Genomic DNA, 24,037 nt, shown 5'->3' with positions numbered 1-24,037 from the left:
CCCCCAGTCCTGGGGTTTGAACTCTGGGCCTGTGCGCTGTCCCTGAGCTGCTTTTGCTCAAGGCTAGCACTCTACCCCTTGAGCCACAGTGCCACTTCTGGTTTCTTATCTCTAGTTACCCACCTGAAAACCAGAAGTAGAGCTGTGGCTCCCAGGCAGTTTGAAGCCAGCCTGGCAGGAAAGCCTATGAGATTCTTTTTTATTTTTATTTTTTGGGTCAGTCATGGGGCTTGGACTCTGGGCCTGGGCACTGTCCCTGAGCTCTTCATTTCAAGGCGAGTGCTCTACCACTTGAGTCACAGCACAACTTCCAGTTTTCTGGTGGTTAACTGGAGATAAGAATGTGAAACTAAAAAAAAAAATAAAGAATGTGAAACTCTTATCTCCAATTAACCAGCAGAAAACCAGAAGTAGAGCTGTGGCTAATAGTGGTAAAGCAGTAGGTTTGAGCACTAAAGCTCCCAGGTCCTGAATTCAAGCCTTATGACTAACAACAACAAAAAAAAATTGGAAAACTTTTCATTAATTCAGCATGTCTACTATCAAAGTCCATATTCTATCTGTGCTCAGTTTTCTTTTTTTTCCTCTCTCACAGAAATATTAAGATTTTAAAACAACAATTAAGTGGATTGTGGGAACAGGAAAACCATCTTACTTTGGTTCCAGGATATACTGGTAATATAGCTAAGGTAATCTACATTTAAACATAAAAGTCAGACATCAGAAAAAGCCAGGCGCCAGTGGCTCACACTTGTAATCCTAGCTACTCAGGAGGCTGAGGTCTGAGGATCACGGTTCAAAGCCAGCCTGGGCAGGAAAGTCCATGAGACTCTTATCTCCAATAAATTACTAGAAAACTGGAAGTGCCACTGTGGCTCAAGGGGTAGAGCACTGGCCTTGAACTGAAGAGCTGAGGGACAAGTGCCCAGGCCCAGAGTTCAAGCCCCTATGACCGACAAAAAAAAAAGAAAAGAAAAGAAATAATATTAGGGGCTGGGCACAGGGCTTAGTGGTAGAGTGCCTGCTTCATGCATGAGGCCCTGGGCTTGATTCCTTAGCACCACATAAACAGAAAAAGGCAGAAGTAGCTCTGTGGTTCAAGTGGTAGAGCACTAGCCTTGAGCTGAAGTGCTGAGGGACAGTGCCCAGGCCCACAGTTTAGGCTCCAGGACCAACAGCAACACCAAAAATTAGAAATAGTACTATTATACATGTACAAACTCTCCAAATCTCTTGGTAAAATAATTTTGTACTGTGCTAATATGATCTAAAGTCAGTTTTGTGTTTGTGATGCTAAAATCTTAGAGATAATCAATATGACTGGGGCAGGAAACACAAGAATTAGCCACTGAATATGTCTTCACACATCTGCAGGATGCTGTGTCAGTACTGAGGCTTGAACTCGGGTCCCTTAGTTGTCCCTTAGTTTTTTCCACTCATGGCTAGTGCTCTACCACTTGAGCCACATCTGTACTTCTAGCTTTTGTTGAACATGTGCTTTGTTCCAAGCTCTGTTCTAAACAAATGCAGATTTAAGTAAAAGTTGAAGGCTGTGAGGACATGGCTCAAAAGGAGGCCCTGAGTTCAAACCCTAGTACTGAAAAAAAATTAAAACTTGTCTTTTTTCTTTGAGTTAAAAAAAGATCACAAAAGGAATCTAAGAAACTTTTAGGAAGGGAAAAGAAAATGGGTTATGTATAAAGTTACTGCAATAGCTAATGAAATGTTTTTATCTTTCAAGGATGTAGATGCTTATTTATTACAGTTGCATTGAGAAATTTCATCTACTAAGGAGCATCTGGTTATTCTGAACATCATTGGATGATACGATTTCCCCAAATAGGTCTCTTCTGAGAACTGTGAACTGTGGGGTGAAAAAAATCAAAATCCTTTTTCTTTCAAAAGCCACATAATGAAACCACTAATGAAACTTGTAGCAATCTACTTCACATTGAAGTGGGAAAATATCCAAAAGGAGCAGCTCCAACTTCAGAGAGGTGGAAATGCACTGTGAAGATTGTTCACCTGCTGCTTTGGGATGCTTGGCTATTTGGTAACAATGTTTAAGAACTACTGGTCTTAACTGCAATCCTGCAAAGGAAGATCATTTATACTATATGAGGAAATAAGAGAGGACTTATTACTAGAACTACAAAAATCAATCATTAATTTTTGTGTTTTGTAAGAAACACTATAATGGATGCAGCTATTTTCTTATGTAGAAAAGACTTTGAAAGTTTGAAACACCATAGTAAGTAATCAATATTAAAATGTTTTTTGTCCACACTGACACTGTGTATAAAAATGCCTTAATTATTAATAAGCCAATGTGATAGGATACCAATATCTGTTTTTTTAAAAAAAATTAAAACCAATCATGCTTCTGGTATGATGAAAATCATGGAAATAAATCAGGGGTTTACATTTATGTAGTGTTGTTCTGTGAAACATACTACACACATTTTGAAACTTGAGAGTGTATTTTTAGTATTTCTGATTTTTTTCCCCACAATTCTCCTATCACGTATGTATTTATCTATATAAAGAAAAAGATGAATATGTATATCTATGAATGTTTAACTGGAAATGTGCAGAGCTGACTAATTTATATCTGCTTTTTGTACATAGATTTCTAATATTTTTCGTTTCTGTGTTCTTTAAACTGCTTCTATTTGAGTATAAATTCACTAAATATTTCTATTTTTTTGCTTTTTTAATTCTGATTTTTTTATATGAATTCGAATTCTTTTTCACTACATTTGCTTTCAAGAATTACATACAGTGATTTAGAATTGTTTACAGTTCTGGTAACTGACCTTGTATTTTAACTTCCAACTTAATGTTACTACCTCCTCTAATGGTTAGTATGGAATGCCAGAAAACTGTATATGATTTCTTTTTTTTTTCTGGTCTTTCTCGTGGGGTTTGCACTCGGCCTGGGCACTGTCCCTCTGCTCTTCGCTCAAGGCTAGCACTCCTGAGCTGCAGCACCACTAACAGTTTTCTGAGTGGCTTATAGGTGATAAGAGTCTCATGGACTTTCCTGCCCAGGCTGGCTTTGAACCTCGATCTTCTGATCTCAGCCTCCTGAGTAGCTAGGATTACAGATGTGGATCACTGGCACCCAGCTTGTGGTCATTTTTTTAAATGCCAGTGTTAGTATCTGAACCTGGTTCTACAATTTTGTTACAACTCTTAATCTTCCATATCTTGAAAGTGATTGGAGTTTGATACCACAACTAGTGGCTCATATTACCTTCTCTTTTTTATGCAGGTCCTGGGGCTTGAACTCAGGGCCTAGGTGCTGTCCCTGAGCTTTTTTGCTCAAGGCTAGTGCTCTACCACTTGAGCCACAGCTCCAATTCTAGCTTTTTTGGTGCTTAATTGGAGATAAGAGTCTTACAGACTGCCCTGCCTGGGCTGGCTTTGAATGGTGATCCTCAGATCTCAGCCTCCTGAGTAGCTAGTTACAAGTATGAATCATTGGCACCCAGCTATCCTCTTCAATAAGGCTGACAGTCATCTGGACAAAGATACAAATTTCTTTTTAGTGTTTCTAAAAACTGTACATGTTTAACATTTACCTAGTTAGTGACTATTGCTATGAATTCTAGTCTTGCTATAAACATGTTAAAATGTTACCTTACACTGAGCTCTCTCTTTTATTGGCTGATCTCAGTTACAGTTACACTTTTAGGTCTTTACACCCATTTACACCCTATTCAATCAGTTTCATCCCCTGCATACACAAGTTGTTTCTGTATACCTCTTTCATGCAGCTTCCTTACAGTGAGCATTGGTTACAGTAACTGGTTATTACATCCTTAGATGAGGTTAATTCGAGATTACTGCACTCTCTTGGTTTGAGTGGTGAATTATTTCAGAAGACATCTTCCAGAATGTGAGAATTTGAATTGTAAACCTGTGTCATCTCTGAAAACTTAAGGTGATGAAATACAGCTTTTCTTTGTTTTAATTTCATTTGTTATCATAGTCTTCTTATTTAACCATTTGAGTAGGGTAACTTGGTTGGAGAGTAGCTAAGGATATGAACTGGTCCTCTTAAGTTTGTTCAGAATAATTTCATGACTACAGATTGTGCCCTCCCTCAGGTGTTGGCCACACAGATTCAGCTCATGGTCACAGGAACCCTGACCGCCACACAGGAAGATAAGTAAAATCATGGGTAATATAGTCAAAATAACATTTCTAACATACTGTGTCATTTTAAATTTTGGAGTATCAAAAAGTCAGATATCAGCCTGTAATCCTAGTTATGCAGAAGGCTGAGATCTGAGGATCGTGGTTCAAAGCCAGCTTGGGCAGGAATATCCGTGTGACTCTTATTTCCAATTAACCATCAGAAAACTGGAAGTGGCGCTGTGGCTCAAGTGGTAGAGCACTAGACTTGAGCTGAAGAGCTGGGGGACAGTGCCCAGGCCCAGAGTTCAAATTCCATGACCCAGAAAAAAAAAGTATAATGAGAGTATAGGTGCAAGCTCTAGTACCAAAAAAAAAAAAAAAAAAAAGCTAAAACTAGTGTGACATTTGAGAAACTGCATTATATATTTGCAATCAAATACTTTGAGATATTTATAGTTTGCTTCAGCTGCAGGCAGCAGCTGACACCCCTGCTGGCCGTGTCACATATGGTATGGGTTTCCAGTCAGCTATGTTTATCTCTTAATCTTTTGTCCCATCTTTTAAGAAGAAAACAGCTGACATACAGTGGTGCAACTTGAAGTGCATTCCAGTAATATTTATTAGCAGTTATCGGAGTAACTTGTAACTTAGAGAGTTTAAAAATGTATGTACACGGCCATTATATGCTAAAGATACCAAACAAGCAATTATCTCAACAGTAGTTGAATTACATATACAAAACAGAACTCCAAATTCAAAATATTTTTTCTACAAGTTAAAGACGAATGTAAATCCCTTTTTTTTCCAGTTATTTTGGTTGTACAGCTTTCTTAAAGTTTCCAGAGAAGAAAACTTACATTCCCAGTGCTAACAGGTGTGATGAAGGTATGTTGAAGTTTTTGTTTACTGTATGCCATCAATTCTGCATGCTAGCTAGGCACAGGCCAAACACCATGTGAGTGGTGTGCCAACTAGTTCAGGTGGTGAGCCTGACCAGAGCCAGGGTGCTTGCTTTGTCTGTCTGGGTGCATGCTAATCACAAAGGATGCACAGTTGGACATAAGGACTCTGCTTCCCATTTCCATGTGAGGGAACAGACTCACCAAGGTGAAATCACTCCGCTGAGATGCCACAATTCAAACTGTGTGACTGTTATAGATGTGTGGACATAACATTTGTGAGTCTCCTGATGAACGTACCGTTTTTTGCTTCAAGAAAGTTGCTATGACTAAAAACCATAGGTGAAGCAGGGTGCTGAAAAATGAAGCTCAACCTTCATACACAGCTTCCTAAGAGCTCACTAGATTACTTATTTTTGTTTTTAGTTGGTTGTGGGGCTTGAACTCAAGGTCTGGCACTGTCCCTGAGCCTCTTTGTGCTCAAGATTAGTATTCTACCACTTGAGCCACAGCGTCACTTTCGGCTTTTATTCTTTTTGCTTATGTGGTGCTGAGGAATCGAACCCAGGGCGTCAGGCATGCAAGGCAAGCGCTCTACCACTGAGCCACCTTCCCAGCCCCACGGTATGAGTTCTTGTAATGGAACTCTCATATATTTTTTTTCTGTTGAAAGACTAAATGGTAACAGCTAGCATTCTCTTTCATGTGTGTTTAGTCTTTTCACTTGGCATGTGAGAAATGATGGTTTTTCCATGACTACTATTATTAAAATCTCAAACAGTTGAAAACAACAGCTGTTAAGATTCCAAATAAAGAATCACAAAACCTCAAGATTAAAGTCAGCCCTTCCAGTCCTGTATAACCATAATAATCTCTTTTTTACCATCTCTACCAAGTAGCCAGCTGTCCTCCTCCTGTTAGCTGGTCACCCCTGAGAGCAGTCTAGAAGAAGTCTTTTTTTTTTTTTTGTCAGTAGTGGGTCTTGAACTCTGGGCCTGGGCGCTGTCCCTCAGCTCTTCAGCTCAAGGCTAGGGCTCTTCCACTTGAGCCACAGTGGTGCCACTTCTAGTTTTCTGGTGATTAACTGGAGATGAGTCTCTAGATATTCCCGCCCAGGCTGGCTCTGAACTGAGATCCTCAGATCTCAAACTCCTGAGTAGCTAGGATAACAGGAGAGCCACCAGCTCCCAGCAAAGAAATCTTTTTCTAGAGCTGCCACACATTAGTCCTTTTCCAACTGCCTCGTCAGAACTTTTCACTCAAATCAGACCAGGTCTTTGTTGAAGAAAATGATACCTTGTTGCTGGTTTTTGCTAGTTGATAGATGCCACCCTGTTTGATTCTGGCCAGTTAGGAATAAGCTATTTTCTGTACCATTGAACATAATACAGGAATTATACCAAATTCATGAGTCAGATTTTTTAATAGATTTTTTTTTTTTTTGTCGTTCCTGGCGCCTGAGCTCCGGGCCTGGGCGCTGTCCCTCAGCTCTTCAGCTCAAGGCCAGCGCTCTACCCCTTGAGCCGCAGCGCCACTTCCGGTTTTCTGGTGGTTTATTGGAGATAGGAGTCTCACGGTCTGCCCAGGCTGGCTTTGAACCGCGATCCTCAGATCTCAGCCTCCTGAGTAACTAGGATTACAGGCGTGAGCCACCAGCACCCGGCTTTGTTACTGCCTGTTAAACTCTTCTGAATCATCTCACCTGTTTTATACTTTATGTTCTGCTGTTTTTATTTATTTTTATTTCATTTATTTAATGTTTGTAAAGAACTTGTAAGTCCATTTCACATTCTTCATGTTCTTACATTTGTAATGCCATCATTAGCATTAGCACTAGAATCATTACATTATTTATATAATAATTAATAGAAGTAACATGATGAATTTATGGTGACAATTTTGTTGCAGGAGGATTGGGTAATTTGTGTAATAGCTGTTTTGAGTACCTATACACAGGTGTGGCTCATAGCCAGGACTTTTGGAGGCCTCTTGAGACCTGACTCATGGAGTTGAGGGGATTTGGGACTTAAAACCATATGCCATCTCTTACTAGTGTTATTGTGTATATAAGCCATAATATTGGGGCTGTTTAAGTCGTTTTCAGGTTTTTTTTGAGATGGTGAGATTTGAACAGCGATCCTCAAATCTCAGCCGCCTGAATAGATAGGATTATACATGTGAGCCACTAGCGCCTGACTAAAATGTTTTTATTATAAAACTTGTGTTATCTCTTTAAGTAAAGTATTTACCTAAAATGAAACATAAATTTGTTTTGAGGGACTGGGAAGGCGGCTCAGTAGTAGAGCGCTTGCCTTACATGCCTGAGGCCCTGGGTTCGATTCCTCAGCACCACATAAGCAAAAAGAAAAAAGCCGGAAGTGGCGCTGTGGCTCAAGTAGGGGGTAGCCTTGAGCTGAAGAGCTGAGGGACAGCGCCCAGACCCAGAGTTCAGGCCCCACAACCAGACCCAAAAAAAAAAAAATTTGTTTTGATTTTTTTTTGTGTGTGTGTGTTATACAATCATCAGTTTAGTGGAATTGTAGTTTTTTCTGGATGAAGAAAATATTTTAAAATTGGTTCAGTTAGGGTTCCATGAAGAAACAGAAGATAGCTGGGTATGGTTGTAAAGAAACAGAAGATAACTGGGTGTGACTGTGAAGAAACAAGATAGCTGTGTATGGTGGTGCCTACCCATGCCCAGTGCTCCGGAGGCAGAGAAGCGGGATGCCAGCATGGGCCACAGAGCAAGATGCATTCAAATTACAATTCAGAGTCAAGGAAAGCATTGAACGGTGTAGTTCTGGCTTTATTGCCTCCTGCCTGAGGGAGAGAGAACCTGTAAAGGAGAGGAGGGCCTTGCGATGACCTGCGCCCTGAGCTAGCCTCTGTGAGATGATGGAGGAGGCAGTATACAAAGGCAGTCTGCAAAGAGAAGGGCAAATGACAGGTTGTCCAACCCAAGAACAAATTAACTCGAGGTTTACAGTTTGATTCTGTTTTGCTTTACTATATATTTGGGGAATACTATACATTTGGAAAAACTTATTCATCATTATTTATTTGTGCCTGAACTAGGCTTTGAATTCAGCCACATCTTTACTTCCAGTTTTTTGCTGGTTAATTGGAGATGGGAGTTTCATGGACTTTTCTTCCCCTGGCTGGCTTTGAACTGTGATCATCACATCTCAGCTCCTGAATAGCTAGGATTATAGGTGTGAGCTATTGTCCCTCCCTCCCCCCAGCTCCTGTTCCTCTTCTTCCTCCTCCATCTCCTCCTCTTTGTAGTTATTTCTAATTATTTTTTGTTGTTGGTGGTGGTGGTTTGAGTATTGTTTTGGGTATTAATAGATGATTTACAAACAGCCTTTCACTGGGTCTAAATATGACTTTCGTTTTTCCAGGACAGATGGGAGCTTTGTGGTTCACGATGTGCCTTCTGGATCGTATGTTGTGGAGGTTATTTCTCCGGCTTACAAGTTTGATCCTGTCCGAGTGGACATCACTTCAAAGGGAAAAATGAGGTGAGGGCACCTGATTTGTTTCTGTCAAAGGCTAGGCTGTTGAATCCTTCAGCATGTATTCTTTTCAGAATTGAAAGGTAAATTGAAGATTGAATTTTTTATTTTATTTTATTATTTTTTGTTTGTGGGGCTTGACTTCAGGGCCTGAGAACTGTCCCTGAGCTCTTTCATTCAAGGCTAGCTCTCTAACACTGTGAGCCACAGCTTTACTTCTGGTTTTCTGGTGTTTAATTGGAGATAAGAATCTCAAAGACTTTCCTGCCTAGGCTGGCTTTGAACAGAGATCCTCAGATCTCAACCTCCTGAGTAGGATTACAGGTAGAAGCCACCAGCACCCAGCAAGATAGGAATTTTTTAACTGAGGAATAATTTATCTTTTCTGAATTGGAAGTACTACTCATCACCTGTTTTTCATTGAAATATTTTGATACTAACATTAATATTGTGATGTGATACAGCATTGATCCAGAAATTTCTATAGTTCCTCCTTTCAGGAATATTTAGTATGCAATAGAAATGTAGTGTTTCTAGGGCTAACAATAGGTTACATTGTGGAGTTTGTCTCAACGTGAGGATCATGGTAAAGAAAAAGGAGGAAAGTATTTGAGGGTAAAAAAAGAATCTCAGAAATTTTCTTTTTTTCTTTTTTTCTTTTTTTTGGTCAGTCGGGGGCCTGAACTCTGGGCCTGGGTGCTGTCCCTCAGCTCTTCAGCTCAAGGTTAGCACTCTACCACTTGAGCCACAGCGCCACTTCCGGCTTTTTCTGCTTATGTGGCACTTAGGAATCAAACCCAGAGCCTCATGCATGCAAGGCAAGCGCTCTACCACTGAGCCACTTTCCCAGCCCCAGAATTTTCATTTTTAAATCAGGGTCTTGATAGGTAATCTTAGCCTTGAATTTGGGATCCTCCTGCCTTGGCTGAGATTACAGGCTTGTGCCACCATGCCTGGATGAATTTCTGAGTTTCTAAGTTAAATGAACATGGTTTTGAAATTATTGAGGTGAACAGAACTTTGGTTTAATGAAGGCTGTGAATGTGGAACAGCAAAACCCATTTGAGGTTGGAATGATTGTGTGGATGTCTAGTTTTCAGAGTCTGCCTTCACTGAAGCAGAACAAATTTATTTGTTCATTTTATTGTCTCATGGCAAGGGCACTAGCATCTTCCTTGGGTCTTATCTGACCATGAAGTTTGTGGAACAGTTTTAAGGGGTAATGTCTTCTGTCAGTTCACAGACTACTGTATGGTACTTCAGTAAAGCACAGACCAGGTAACTGCAGGAACCGTGTTGGGGTGGAAGGGTTGTTATCCCAGCCACCTCTTTAGAAGGTGCAAAGCATAATTAGGCTGGCATGTAGCTGCCACTTGTCTATGTCCCAGCTCTCATCCTGTTAGTAGAATTATGGGTGCTTTTATGGTGCTTCTTTGTCAGAGCAAGATATGTGAATTACATCAAGACATCTGAAGTGGTGCGACTTCCCTACCCTCTTCAAATGAAGTCTTCAGGCCCCCCTTCCTACTTCATTAAAAGGGAGTCCTGGGGCTGGACAGACTTCCTGATGAACCCAATGGTATGTATGATGCTAACTCATCTCGTAATCCTTGGTTTGCTTTAGCCAGTTGGAAACTTCAAGCTCCTGTGAGATGGGGAAAATACTGACAGTGAGAATTCTACTGTAGATTTGAAATTGGATACTTTTGATGAAGGTTTTTAATTGAAATTGAGTGTGAAGTAAATCATGTGTGGTGCTCCCGCACCCACAATTTGTATATTTGTGTTTTAGTGCATTGATAAATGAGTTACTAAGCAGCCCTGTGATGGCAGATAGGTAGGGAAAAGAGATTTTAACATCACAACACTGATATGAGTCGCTTCTAATAAAACAATACATTCTTCAGAAACAAATTTTTTAGCTGCTTTTGCAATTAAATTATTATCTTGTAATTGTCTAAATTTTGATTGTACTTCTTACTGATAACTGTTTAGATCATAAGACTAGGAGTTGTAGAACTTCTAGACTGGGATAACTAGAATCTGTTATCAGAGAGAGAAAGGTGGGAGGGTAGGTAGAATGGAAGAAATCAGCGATGAAACTTAAAGCTTTATTTTCGTGTTTGCTCCAGCTTGTATGCATGTAGACTCTCCCTCCACCTCCCCTGCTCCTCATCCTTTCTCCCCTTGATCCCTTCTCCCCTCCTCCTTTCCCTCCTCTTCATTCCTTCTCTCTCCTTCTCTCTCTCTCTCCCTCCTCCTGTCTGGTGGTACTAAGGATACTCTGGTAGAAACTCAGGGCATCTACCACTTGAGCTCTAGCCCTATATTCTGAAATTAAACAATTGTATGCAGTACTAAAGGAGTTGATGTCATTTTCAAAACTGAAAAAATGTATTTATTACAGGCTCCATAGGATGTTTTTTGATGAGCAGTGTAAGACAGTGTTTTCTCCAAGATCACATAGTCATTTCATTGAGGTCCCATTCCCAATGCCAGATTTCAGGAAGAAGGAAACAAACAAGTAGGATGTCAATATAGACCAAACACACATACACAAGACTCTTCACTCTGAGATATTCTACGGCAGTCAGACAGGTAGCATCTTGCAGTCAACTAGCTGGGTAGAATTGAGGTGATTGCTACAAGTTCTATGCTGTGCACACAGTGGAGTCTTTAATTTTATCATTGCATCTTAAATGCCATTTATTTTGCAAACTGTAAAATGGGGGATAAATAGCCTGATTTTTTTTTCCTTCTATAGGTTATGATGATGGTTCTTCCACTATTAATATTTGTGCTTCTGCCGAAAGTAGTCAACACAAGTGATCCTGACATGAGACGGGTAAGCTTATTGCCCAGTGTTTGTCATCCATATAACTACTCAGGAGGCTGAGATCTGAGGATTGAGGTCAGCCAGCCTGGGCAGGAAAGCCCAAGAGACTCTTATCTCTAACTCACTAGCAAAATGCCAGATGAGAAGCTGTGGCTCAACTGGTTATAGTACTAGTCTTGAGTAGAAAAGCTAATTTTTTGCACAGTACTTTGCCCCTAGTAGGCAATATAAAAAGTTGTTGACTGAAAAAGCTTTAGAATTGAGCATTCACTTTAGAGTTGATAACACCAGTTTTGTATGATTCAAGACCTATTACCATATAGATTCATTCTTGATCATTTTTTTTCTCTGCCTCACTTATAAAAGCACCTTTGTGTTTAAAGTCTATGAATAAATTCTGCTTTTGTGGGAAGAGCCATCTCAGACTCGTTTCCCACTTGAAATGATAGACAATGTAGTATTTGCTTATTGGGTTTTTTAATGTCTTTCAAAATTGTTAGCTTTAAGGTAATCACAGACCTCAGAAGTGCCAAAGCCTTCTGCTGTCACGCCAGTATCTTGCTTTGTGACCTTGGTGTTGCTTGCTTTAGATACTGTAACTGACTACACATAAGAAGTATTCATAGGGGCTGGGAAGGTGGCTCAGTGGTAGAGCACTTGCTTTGCATGCTTGAGGCCCTGGGTTCGATTCCTCAGCACCACATAAGCAAAAAGAAAAAAGCCGGAAGTGGCGCTGTGGCTCAAGTGGTAGAGCGCTCGCCTTGAGCTGAAGAGCTGAGGGACAGCGCCCAGGCCCAGAGTTCAGGGCCCACGACTGGACCCCCCCAAAAAAAAAGCATTCATAGAGTTTTTACTAAAACTTAGGAATCAGTCTTAAAATTACTACAGTTACCTTTCAAACCTGTGTGGTAACGTGGTATTTAGTGTTTGATGCTTTGGTTTTATATATCTGAAAGCATGACCTTACTGGACACTGTAGTACATGCTTGTAATCCTAGCATTTGGAAGACTGAGACAGGAGAAGTACAAATTTAAGATAAATTTAAGATAAACATGGAGTACCTTGCATGACCCCGTCTCAAAGAAAAAAGAATACTGAATGTTAAGACAAGGTTCAGTGGCTCAGGCTTATGATCTCAGCTACTCTGGACGCCAAGATCTCAGAGATTGCTGGAAGCTAGTGGTTCATGCCTGTCATCCTAGCTACTCAGGAAGCTGAGATCTGAGGATCACAGTTCAAAGCTAGCCTGGGCAGGAAAGTCTGTGAATCTCTTATCTCCAATAAACCACCAGAAAACCAGTGGCACTATGGCTCAAGTGGTAGAGCACTTGCCTTGAGCTGAAGAGCACAGGGACAACGCCCAGGCCCAGAGTTCAAGACCCATGACCTACCAAAAAAAAAAAAAAGATCTGAGAGATTGTGGTTTGAGGCTAGCCTGGACTAGAACCCATCTTAATAAATAATCCAGATGTGCGGTGGGTGGGAAGATTGAGAGCTGAAGCTGGCCAGGGCAGGAACAATTATCCCTACCTGAGGGATAATTGAAGCATAAGGGGCAGGAGGCAGAGCTCCAGACTCCAGTGGTGGAGCACTGTCCTTGCAAGTGTAGGACCCTGAATTCAAACTCCAGTATTGCAGAAGCAAAACAAAAAAGACAGGAATACGATTACTGTCTGTCAGAAAAAAAAGTTTACTAAAGTATAAGCTGAGTAAAACCACAGGCAAGCATTCATTAGACAGTCATTAAGGACCAACATGCTTAGTGGTATAAAGGTGGTAGGGGACACTATTACCAATAGTGTTCAGGTAAAATGCTTCCCCCCTGCTCCGCCCCCCAGTTCTGGGGCTTGAACTCAGGGCTTCAGCTTCTTTTGCTCAAGGCTAGAGCTCTACTACTTGAACCACAGTGCCACTTGCTGCTTTTTCTGTTTAGGTGGTATTAAGGAATTGAACTCAGGGCTTCATGCATGCGAGGCAAGCACTAATACCACTAAGCCACCTTCCCACCTCCTAAAATGCTTTTTATTTTTATTATTGTTTCATTGGTGCTGGGGCTCAAAGTCAGGGCCCACCACCAGGCAAGCGCTGTACCATGGTGCCAGCCTCAGTACAGAACTTTGGAGCATAGCATGGCACTGTTGCTCAGAACTATTACCTCTTTCTTGATCTACTCTCTCCCTCCTCCTCAGATAGTGCAGAGAAGCCTAGGGGGCGGGGCGCTGCGCGGAGAGGCGCAGAGCGGTGCGGTGTCCCAGGCCTGTCAGTGTCTGTGCTCTGTCTCCTTGCAGGAGATGGAGCAGTCCATGAACATGTTGAACTCTAACCACGAACTGCCGGATGTTTCCGAGTTCATGACAAGACTCTTCTCTTCAAAATCATCTGGCAAATCTAGCAGTGGCAGCAGTAAAACCGGCAAAAGTGGAGCTGGCAAAAGGAGGTAGTCAGGTGGGTCACTGCTGTCAGTCATTCGCCCAGACAGCAGCCTGGGGGCATCCAGCCCTGTTGGGGAACCTAGCGGAGCAACTGCTGTAAACTTGAGTCGTCCTGGAAGTTGATCTCATGCCACTGTTGTGGATGTTAACTTTTTCACACATGTGTTTTGTACTTGGTACACAAGAAAACCCAGCTTTCATCTTTGTCTATATGAGGTCAATATTAATGTCACTGAATTAATTACAGTGTCCTGAAGAAAATGACATAAATAAATTATATGAAATGCTATACATTACATATATTAAAAATCTTAATCCAGAGATTAAGTTATCTTGTGTTTTTGAACTTGTTTCTTTCTTTTTTTTGTCAGTCGTGGGGCCTGAACTCTGGGCTTGGGCACTGTCCCTGAGCTCTTCAGCTCAAGGCCAGCTCCACTTTAGGCTTTTCAGTGGTTAATTGGAGAAAAGAGTCTCATGGAACTTTCCTACCTGGACTGGCTTTGAACGGCAATCCTCAGAGCTCCTCCAGAGAAGCTAGGATTACAGGCGTGAGTTACTGGTGCCCGTCTTTCATTTTCTTATTTAAACACTGCCTTAGAGCACTGTGTGATTACATCCCTTTAATATCCAGATCAATGCTAGTACAATACAAATGTTTTGCTGTAATTCTGGTATTTACAGCAGATGACTGGGTAGTGCAATCCAGAGGTTTAGGAACAAATTTCACAGTTACAAAATGCCAACAACAGCTTGTCCTCAGAGGACTCTCACCAAGGAGCTAATCAAAGGCCAGAATCATTGACAGCAGTCTTTGTTTAAGCAAAGCATGTATGGAGAATAAAGATCCTATGACTGGTTATCAAGTTCACAGCCAAGGAGAAACAAGTCACATCGGTAGCAACACAACATCCAGTATAAAAGCGAGTGCAGGCTGAGCTGGAGAAGTAGGGGCGCAGGAAACAGGAGGTGAGGCCAGACCACACCCTTCTGTCCGTGGGGTCTGTTCATTCTGAGGACTTCACCCCAGGCTTGATGAGCCATGGTTTTTGTTCATGTCAATATGCGTAGACAAAACTGGCTGACTTTAAGTGTTAATTTCATAAAAAAGGAACAAAAGAGGATTGGGAAGGTGGCCCAGTGGTAGAGCGCTTGCCTTGCATGCATGAGGCCCTGGGTTTGATCCCTCAGCGCCACATAAACAGAAGAAGGTCAGAAGTGGCGCTGCGGCTCAAGTGGTAGAGCGCTAGCCTTGAGCTGAAGAGCTGAGGGACAGCGCCCAGGCCCAGAGTTCAGGCCCCACGACGGACAAAAAAAGACCAAAAAAAAAAAAGGAACAAAAACCTCCCACTCCAGCTCTCTGTTCTTTGGTGAGGCTGTCTGCCCAATGTGGGCTTACCATGCTGTTTCTGTGGGCGGATTTTTATTGTTGCCTTACATGAAGAGTGAACTGCTCTTGTGGTCACACCTGTTGTCCCATAGGCAGCCGCTGTCCTAGAGAATGGAGCCAGTGAGTATTTTCTACTAAACTCTTGGTAGATGTCGGCCTACCCTTCACAAAGGCTCAGCTGCCATGGTGCATCTAAGCTGTTTCTCAGTGCTGAGTGGCTGTAGGGCAGGAGGACAGGTGAGGGTTGACTGGCCTTGTCCTGCTGGCAGCCTCCTTGGCACTCAGGCTTGACACAGCTCCTCACCGGTAGGAGGTGAGGTGAGAACTAGGTATTTACCTAGTTCTCAGGAAAACAGCCAGCTCTTTCTTCCACCATTGTGGTAAATGAAGTTGAGAAGAGCTGGCCTACATTCAATGAAGTCTAGAGATTACTTATTTTCTTCTTGAGAGAATGGCCCACCCACCTGCCTCCAGGGCCCAAGTGTGTGCACCGTCCAGGTGTGTGCTGCTGCACACAGCTTAAGCCTAGAGGTTTAAAATCCATCTGCAAATGCAATCAGTGTCTGGCAGGAGCATTCCATCTTCAGATTAATTGGTATCACTATACTGCTTCTTTCTGTGAATCTTTTATGCTCTGTGTTTTCAATTTCTCACACGTTTGTTCATTTTTAGCGTCAGCAAATGAGCATGTTGAGTTTGGTTTTGTTTTTTTCTGATACTGGTATTGAACCTAAGACCTCAAGCATCCTAGGCAAGTACTCTTCACACTGTGCTTATCTCAGTTCTAGTCCATTTAAATATAGACTTCAGCTAACTTTGGTTTTTAATACTCTTAATGTTCTAAGCACGTTTATAGCTTTAATGTTCATGAATTACTGTGATAGAAGCTTTTGGGTTTTGTTTTTGCTCTAGTGCTGGGGGTCCAGTCCGGGGCCTTGCACATGCTGGACCACCCAGCAGATCTTTGTTCATTTTCTTACACAACTCCCCCTAAGACTGCAGCGGATGAATGACTTCAGATGGGCACTAAGTACTCCACACAATGTTGGTTTAGAGAAAATGGAAAAATTCCCCCGGCCACTGTGAAGCACCGGGTCTGACCAGGCTCAGGTCCTCTGGACCCCCGCTTCTGAGAGGAAAGGTGGTTCTGGGGAGCCTCACAGGGTGTCAGTGGGCTCAGAGGGAAAAGCAAGAGCTTCACTTGATGAAGGCAAGAAAACACACCACAGTACAGGTCACACCAGAGCAGCAGCATAGATACTCATGACTTACGAAAAAAATATACCCTTGGAAGCCGGTCGACCGGCACTCTCATAGGTACTACCGACTTACATTCTCATTTTCACTGGAAGAAGACAACTGCATAGACACAAACATACTGCACAAAACTTTTAGGATCAGTTTCCATGTGGTCTCTGGTCATTGTCCATGTGACTCAAGTGTGAAGGCTCTGGAGCCTGTCTCTGCTTCACTGGCAGATGTTAGAGGTGTCAGGCAGCCGTGGGTATGGCTGTGACCCTTTGGCATCAAGCAGACCTTGTGTCGTTAAATGTTTCAGGGACTCCAAATGACAGCAGACTCTGAATACAATCAGCGAACCAGACTGTGGTCCTGCTTTTGAGGAAGCTGTTGGCGCTTCAGGGTAGCTTGCTGTTCCCTTGCCAGTACAGCTTTTCTTCTCCCTTGTTCTGTTTCCAGCGGCAGAGAAGCAGCATCTTGAAGGTCTTCCTGAAGGTTTGGTTGCAGAGTGCGTAGCAGACGGGGTTGACTGTGCTGTTGACATAGCACAGCCAGTAACCCAGGTGCCACAGGGCGGAGGGGACGCACTTGTCACAGAACGTAGACACCAGAACCATGATGTTGTACGGGGTCCATGTGAGGATGAAGGCCAGGAGGATGGCACTCAAGGTCTGGGCTGCTTTCCTCTCTTTGACAAGGACCATTCTCTTCCTTTTGGTCATTTGATGGCTGAGGTTGGGGTCCAGGCCTTTGGCCGAAGCGTGCTTGGGCCTTGGCAAGGAGCAAGGCATGATTTTTACCTTGCGACAGCCATTGTTGGTCTCCTGGGTCCCATCAGCCTTTACCACCAACCGGAACTTATAGGCGATGCATTTCTGATTGTTGAGTCTGTGAGTTGCTGCTGTGGACAGGAAGTATTTTGGGGTGTGGCAGTCACTGTTTTCAGTTTGAGCTCTCGTTTCTTTGATCTCTTCTTCAGCACCAAATTCTTCCCCTGGGCTTTCCTTGGCCTGGCTCTTGTAGACCACTTGGAAGACAGGCTGAGCAGGCGGCTTGTTCTGCTCCTCCTCGGAGGCGTAGCTACTGCAGCTCGTGGGCTGCTCGGTTCTGGCCCAGTGAGTGCCTGGGCCAGGGGCTTGGGATGGCTTCGCTGGGGTGGAGGAGCTCCTGCGGGAGGGTGACCAGGAGGCCCGGCTCCTCCCTCTCTGGGCCGGGGTGGGCCCTGGGCCACCACAGCAGCTCGGGAGCAGACCCGTGGGGGCCGGCTTCCTCTTCTCAGACTGGCCCGCAGAATCAGAGCCCTGGAGGTCAGCCAGGTCCTTGGTTCGCTTCTCCGTCTCCCGGTAGATTCGGCAGTAGAGGATAGTCATGACGGAAACAGGGATATAGAACGCCGCGATGGCCGTGCCAAATGTGATGGTGGGCTCGGAGAGGAACTGGATCTGACATTGGTCTGGTGGCACCGTCCGCTTCCCAACCAGGTACTGCCAGCAGAGGATTACTGGGGCCCAGAGGAGGAAGGAGATGAGCCAGGCCAGGCCGATCATGGTGCCAGCCCTCTTCGGGGTACGCTTGGCCCGGTACGTCAGGGGTCTTGTGATAGAAAAGTATCGGTCAAAACTTATTACTAGCAGGTTCATGACAGAAGCGTTGCTGGCCACGTAGTCCAGGGCCAGCCAAAGGTCGCAGGCCAGACTGCCGAGAACCCAGCGTCCCATGAGGATGTAGGTGGTGTAGAGGTTCATGGAGAAGACCCCAATGATGAGGTCTGCACACGCCAAGCTGAGCAGGTAATAGTTGTTAACTGTCTTCAGCTGACTGTTGACTTTAAAGGAGATCATGACCAAGACGTTGCCCACCACGGTGATCAGGCTGACTGCAGCCGTCACCACGGCGATGGTGACGACTTCCCACAGCCCCCGGGGTTCTGAAGGCGGGTCTTCTCCCGTGGTTGCATTGTGGTAAGATTCTCCTTCCATCCTGGGGCAAGAATTTACATGAGGATGAAGTCTTAGGTTCTAGACAGTCATCTGTCCTCTGCACATATCTGGAAGAAAAGGAAACACAGTAGCTCAACCACCAGCATGACTTTCTTTTCCACCGTTGTTTTATCGTGTCTAACGGATATCAAATGTGGTCAGAGCCAGGTGCTCAAGATCCACTTTTGGTGATATTTTGTTGTGACATTCTCCTTCGCTTTGTGATTACCCTTTTTGTGTGTGAAATGACTGCCCTCTGTGGCAACATCTGGAGAGATGAAAAGGAAAAAGAATTGATTATTGGGGAGGAGTAAAAAGAGCAAGGACAGCAGGTGAGATGACTTCAGATTGCCGTGACCTTCAGAGCAGAAATCTTGTTCCTAAGTTCTTGCTGGTGGTGCACTGGGAAAACAGGTTATACCTGTGCAGAATCTACTCTGTAGCTAGACTGGCTTTGAGCTGCCGATCTGCCTGACTCTGCCTCTTGCGTGCTCGACTGCAGGTGTCTAGACGTTATTGATGAACTGTTGTGAGCCAAGACCATACTAGGCTGTTTCACCCTGCCTGGACTTGGCTCCCGGACTTGGTTTCCATCTGTGATGGGAGGAGGTTGGAATTTGTTCAGAAATGCAAACAATGACCTTCCCTCCATTCTTGGACTAGGAGGAAAGTCACAGGAATGTTTTAGGTTATTCTTTTTTTCTGTCCATAAACCAGTATGTTCCTCATAAAAGTTCAACTGATATCAAATGTAAATTTAGGAAAAACTCTCCTCTAAGCCATCTTGTGATCAGGTTATCAATACTAATTGTTTTATTCCTCATGATTATAACAGTCAATTTCCAAATACAGTTATTTTAAATGGATACATTGTTAAGGTTTACACTGAATTTTGTCATCATGATAGTTTAAGTATCCATGTAGTTAGAGCTGTTTTTTCCTTGTTTTGGTGATTGCATTGTAGTAATGAGGGTACTAAATTTAAACTAAAAGAAGAGTTCCTTTTGTGTATACATGATAGAGATTTCAGTGATAATGAGAAGGAATGATAGAGGGTTCTTCTCCCTCCCAACTTGGGCCTCCCCTTGGACTCAAGTCTCCATCCCAACTTGGGCCTCCAAGCTCCAAATCACTTTCCACAGGTAACTCCTGCTATTGTTTATCTTTCCTTTCAGAGGTGTTTGATGGTATTAAAACAAGCTACATTGTGTGTGTGGTCCCCGGGATTGAACTCAGGTCCTTGAACTTCCTAAGCAAGCACTCTGTCACTTGAGCCATGTCCTTAACATAATGAATACTATTTAATTACAAATTTCTAGGCACCTTGAGATAAGGGTTAAGGCAGAACTGTCTTTGTTTTGGACTGTACTGGGGTTTATACCACTTGAGCTATGTCCCTAGCTCTTTTTGCTTTGGTTATTTTTCAGATAGTATTTCATGCTTTGTTGTTGTTGTTAATCAGTCCTGGGCCTTGAACTCAGGGCCTGGGCACTGTCCCTGAGCATTTTTTTTTTTTTGCTCAGGGCTAGCGCTGGTACTGTCCCTGAGCTGTTTTTGCTCAAGGTTAGGGATCTATGACCACAGACAGGTCCATGTCTGGCTTTTTGGTGGTTAATTAGAGATAAGAATGTTAAGACTTTTCCTGCCTGGGCTGGCTTTAAACCATGATTCTCAGATGTCAGTCTCCTGAGTAGCTAGGATGACAGGGCTGAGCCACTGGCACCTCACCGAGTTGTCATGCTGGCCTGGATCACAATATCCTACCGACTGTCTAACCGCCCGCACCACCAGCATTATGTGGATGGTTTACTCTGCTCAGCCCTCAAGAAGTATCTCAGAGCATGCTGTGTAGACGGTTCCTGGCCTGCCTACTGCCTAATGGACACAAAGATGACAAAATCTGTTGAGGCCTATGATTTTCTTTTTTTGCCAGGCCTGGGGCTTGAACTCAGGGCCTGAGCACTGTCCCTGAGCTTTTTTTTTTTTTTTTTTCTCAAGGCTAGCTCTCTGCCACTTGAGCCACAGATCCATGTCTGGCTTTTTGGTGGTTAATTGGAAATAAGAATGTCATGACTTTTCCTGCCTGGGCTGGCTTTAAACCATGATTCTCAGATGTCAGCCTCCTGAGTAGCTAGGATGACAGGGCTGAACCACTGGCACTGTCATGCTTTCAGCTGGAGCTGGCCTTGACCAGGCTCCTACCTACCCTCAAGAAGTATCTTTCTGATGACTCTCAAGCATGCTGTGTAGGCAGTTCCTGGCCTGCCTATTGGCCAGTCTTAATACTAGTAGACGCAAGGATGACAACATTTGTTAAGGCCTATTGATTTTCTTTTCTTTTCTTTTCTTTCTTTTTTTTTTTGGGTCCAGTTGTGGGGCCTGAACTCTGGGCCTGGGTGCTGTCCCTCAGCTCTTCACTTGAGCTACCACTTGAGCCACAGCGCCACTGCCGGCTTTCTGGTGGTTTACTGGAAATGAATCTCACAGTTTTTCCTGCCCTGGCTGGCTTTGAACCATGATCCACAGATCTCTGCCTCCTGAGTAGCTGCAGCCACCAATGCCCGGCTATACCCTTTCTTCCTTCTTTTCTGGCAGTGCTGAGGTTTGAACGCAGACTCTTGTGCTCCCAGCAGGGGCTCTGCCATTTTGCTTGTTGTTTTTTCAGTTAGGGTCTGAACTTCATCCCAGACTAGCCTCCTTCATATTCCTGTGGAGTAGCTAGGACTAAAGATGTGCACCACCACACTCTGCCCACATTAGTTTACTTTTTGAGGACAAGACTGTGTATTTGGAGGAGAGCCTCCTTTCGGGGGAGGCAGGGGCCGCAGAGGCTGTGAAGTGTCAGACGAGTCTTGTGTGGGGGTTGTTCTGAACTTTTATAGCTGCTGAAATGTACAAGTCTCTTCCTTCCTTATTGTGGACAGCTTTTTTATTTCTAGATGCAAAACCATCCCAGATTCATTGCCCATCACTAAACGAAGTTCCCAGGGTGAACAAAAGCCTCTGTTTCCAACCCTGGCAGTTTATGCCCCTGTTTATAAAATATAAGTGAAGCAAAACAACATAAAAATCAAGAGGGTAACACTGCTCCAAATAAACTTCTTTCCTTGAGCAAGGTCTTGACTTCTAAGCTGTGCTTAGATCATGGTTTTGTGAAATCCCTTTCTTCATAGAAGCTATTTGCCTGACCCGTCCTTGCCATGTTTCGTTGCGTCTATAGCAACCACAGGGGGAAGCTTTCATCGCAGGTTCAGTCCCTACCTGGGACATGGCCCTGCCAGCTCATGTTGCTATTGTGAAAGGCACTGGTGAGCTGTTCGTCCTAATTTCCTCTTCAGGAATACATCAAGAGCCAGCATATTAAAACACAAGTAGCAACAATAGGTTAGGTATTGGGAAGAACTGTCAATGAAAATGTGTGAGGAAGGAAAGTTCTGGACTTCCCTTCTTGATGACTATTTTAAAGCAATAGCTTTCTAGCCTCTTTGGAATGGTGCACTCAGATGCTACTCACAGACATACAGCAATTCAGCAGTAACTTCTCAATGTCTCTGGAGATGACACATGGAACAGGATTTAAAATGCCTTTTGTTGTTTTTGGCTGGGTACTACAGGTTGAATTCAGGGCTTCATGCTTGCAAGGCAGCTGTTCTACCTTGGAGATATACCTCCAATCCTTTTTGCTCACATTGTGTGTGTGTGTGTGTGTGTGAGAGAGAGAGAGAGAGAGAGAGAGAGAGAGCGCATTAAGTATTAAAGCTAGTACTGGAGGCCCCTTGGCACTCTTGAGTGAGCCACTTGAACCACATGTTGAGTTTAGATTTTCTTTGGGTTAACTGGAGATTCTATCCAGGCTCTGGTTGTCAACCATGATGCTCAGAACTTCGTCTCCTGTGTAGTTACGATTACAGGTAGGAGCCACCACCCATAGCTGTGGCATGCTTTTATTTTTATCTTTTTTGTTGGTCGTGGGACTTGAACTCTGGGCCTGAACACTGTCCTTGAGCACTTCAGCTCAAGGCAAGTGCTCTACAACTTGAGCCACAGCACCTCTTCCAGCTTTTTCTGGTGGTTAATTGGAGATAAGAGTCTCATGGACTTTCCTGCCGGGGCTGGATTTGAACCACGATCTTCAGATCTCAGCCTCCTGAGTAGCTAGGATTACAGGCATGGGCCACCAGCACCCAGCTTGTGGCATATTTTTAAAAACACTCATCTCAGGGCTGGGAATGTGGCTTAGAGTGCTTGCCTAGCATGTGTGATGCCCTGGGTTCAACTCTTCAGTACCACATTAACATAAAAAGCCAGAAATGGCTAGCCTTGAGCAAAAGAAGCTGAGGAACAGCATCTAGACCCTGAGTTCGGGCCCCAGGAATGGCAAAACAAAAACAAAAACACCCCAACCAAACAAAAAACCCCACTTGTCACTGTACTATATGCTCTGAGGCATATAAAGAGATTTGTAACAGTGCTTGAAGTGAAGGAGTTAATCTAGGAATAAAATTGGGCCTTTGGGCCAAACTTATGGACAGAAAGGAGTATTACTGTGATGACATGATTGTATCATTGTAGGACAGGCAGGGAAATGGACTCCTTTACATGAAGCAAAACCAGGTGGCATTTGACGTGTGTCTAGTGCCGACCCCGCTCCTTGGTGCTCTTGGTTGGGAGCAGTCTTACCTTGTTCAACCAGAGTATTGTGAGGATAGGATTATTTTCTATATGAGCTAGACTCATCAAAGAATCTCAAAGTCAGTAGCAGGGAGTGAGGATGCTAAGTATCATCTCATATTTTAGGAATTGCCCTGTTTCTTTTTATTTGGGGTGTGTGTGTATGTGTGTGTGTGTGTGTGTGTGTAACCCAACCCGTCCCTAAAGCTCCTTAAAGTGTCATTGGGGTATAAAATGTTCACCTTCCTTCCTGGCCATGGGAGATGCCCTCCATGTGTTGACTGCCTTTGAGATTGTGGGTCTCTTAAGCAGAGAATCTCAGAGGTTCTGTCAGCCTGGAAAGCTGACTTACCCCGGCTCACTGCCAAGTCCTGGCTCAGGGGGTCCCTCTGGCCTTGACCCTGGCTGTCCTCTGATGGGTCACTGTCCTGGGGGGTCAGCGGCTTCAAGGCAGGAGGCCGGGCCTGACCCTGCACAGGCTGACAGTGAGAACTGCGAACTCTCAGTGTCTGGCTGTCAGGGCCGCTGCCCATGTGCTGGCCCTTTCATTATTTTTGTGCTGAATCATAAATGGTCCTTGTCCCCAGCGGCCCCCAGTGTCCAGCGCCCCCAGTGTCCAGCGGCCCCAGCGTCCACCGGCCCCCAGCGTCCAGCGGCCCCCAGTGTCCAGTGTTCGCAGCGTCCCCTCTCCCCCCGGGATGAGATGCCCGGTCAGGCCCGGCTCTGTCGGCCGCCCGGGGCGGGGCGGGCGGGTCCCCCCAGTCACACCCTCGGGCCAGCCCGCGTCCAGCACAGGCCAGCGCCACCAGCCGACTTGGATTCCCGGCCGTGGGAGGTGGAACTGAGGGCGCAGTGCTTGCTGGGAGGGGCCGCGCCCCGGGGCCCGTCCGCGGCCCCCTCCTCCCGCGTCCGAGCGCCAGGACCGGGCCTGGACC

The 24,037-nt window shown here is 44.2% G+C and overlaps 4 protein-coding genes across 4 annotated transcripts in view; 3 read left to right on the top strand and 1 right to left on the bottom strand.

Moving 5' to 3' along the window:
- Positions 1 to 2,698, top strand: part of Katnbl1 (katanin p80 subunit B-like 1) — a 23,173-nt gene extending 20,475 nt beyond the window's left edge. The window contains exons 9-10 of the mRNA XM_013014429.1: positions 596 to 689; positions 1,742 to 2,698. Coding sequence (XP_012869883.1) covers positions 596 to 689; positions 1,742 to 1,774 — 127 coding nt within the window. The 3' untranslated portion in view covers positions 1,775 to 2,698. The remainder of the gene's footprint in view (positions 1 to 595; positions 690 to 1,741) is intronic.
- A 4,936-nt stretch (positions 2,699 to 7,634) lies between these two features.
- Positions 7,635 to 14,149, top strand: Emc7 (ER membrane protein complex subunit 7). The gene is made up of 5 exons (XM_013014309.1): positions 7,635 to 7,657; positions 8,444 to 8,563; positions 9,998 to 10,136; positions 11,322 to 11,402; positions 13,683 to 14,149. Exons 1-5 carry the CDS (start codon positions 7,635 to 7,637, stop codon positions 13,833 to 13,835), a joined length of 516 nt encoding a protein of 171 aa, XP_012869763.1. The 3' UTR covers positions 13,836 to 14,149.
- Positions 14,150 to 16,850: 2,701 nt separating this feature from the next.
- Chrm5 (cholinergic receptor, muscarinic 5) lies at positions 16,851 to 18,456 on the bottom strand. Its single transcript, XM_013014364.1, has one exon. It carries the CDS (start codon positions 18,429 to 18,431, stop codon positions 16,851 to 16,853), a length of 1,581 nt encoding a protein of 526 aa, XP_012869818.1. The 5' UTR covers positions 18,432 to 18,456.
- Positions 18,457 to 23,358: 4,902 nt separating this feature from the next.
- The window catches only part of Aven (apoptosis, caspase activation inhibitor), a 55,434-nt gene continuing 54,755 nt past the window's right edge, over positions 23,359 to 24,037 (top strand). Inside the window, exons 1-2 of the mRNA XM_013014308.1 lie at positions 23,359 to 23,397; positions 23,690 to 23,812. Of these exons, the coding sequence (XP_012869762.1) occupies positions 23,359 to 23,397; positions 23,690 to 23,812 (162 nt within the window). The remainder of the gene's footprint in view (positions 23,398 to 23,689; positions 23,813 to 24,037) is intronic.

Source organism: Dipodomys ordii, unplaced genomic scaffold (assembly GCF_000151885.1).
Source record: "Dipodomys ordii isolate 6190 unplaced genomic scaffold, Dord_2.0 Scaffold23, whole genome shotgun sequence".
NCBI classification, from domain to species: Eukaryota; Metazoa; Chordata; class Mammalia; order Rodentia; family Heteromyidae; genus Dipodomys; species Dipodomys ordii.
This window is presented reverse-complemented; position numbering and strand designations above follow the sequence as displayed.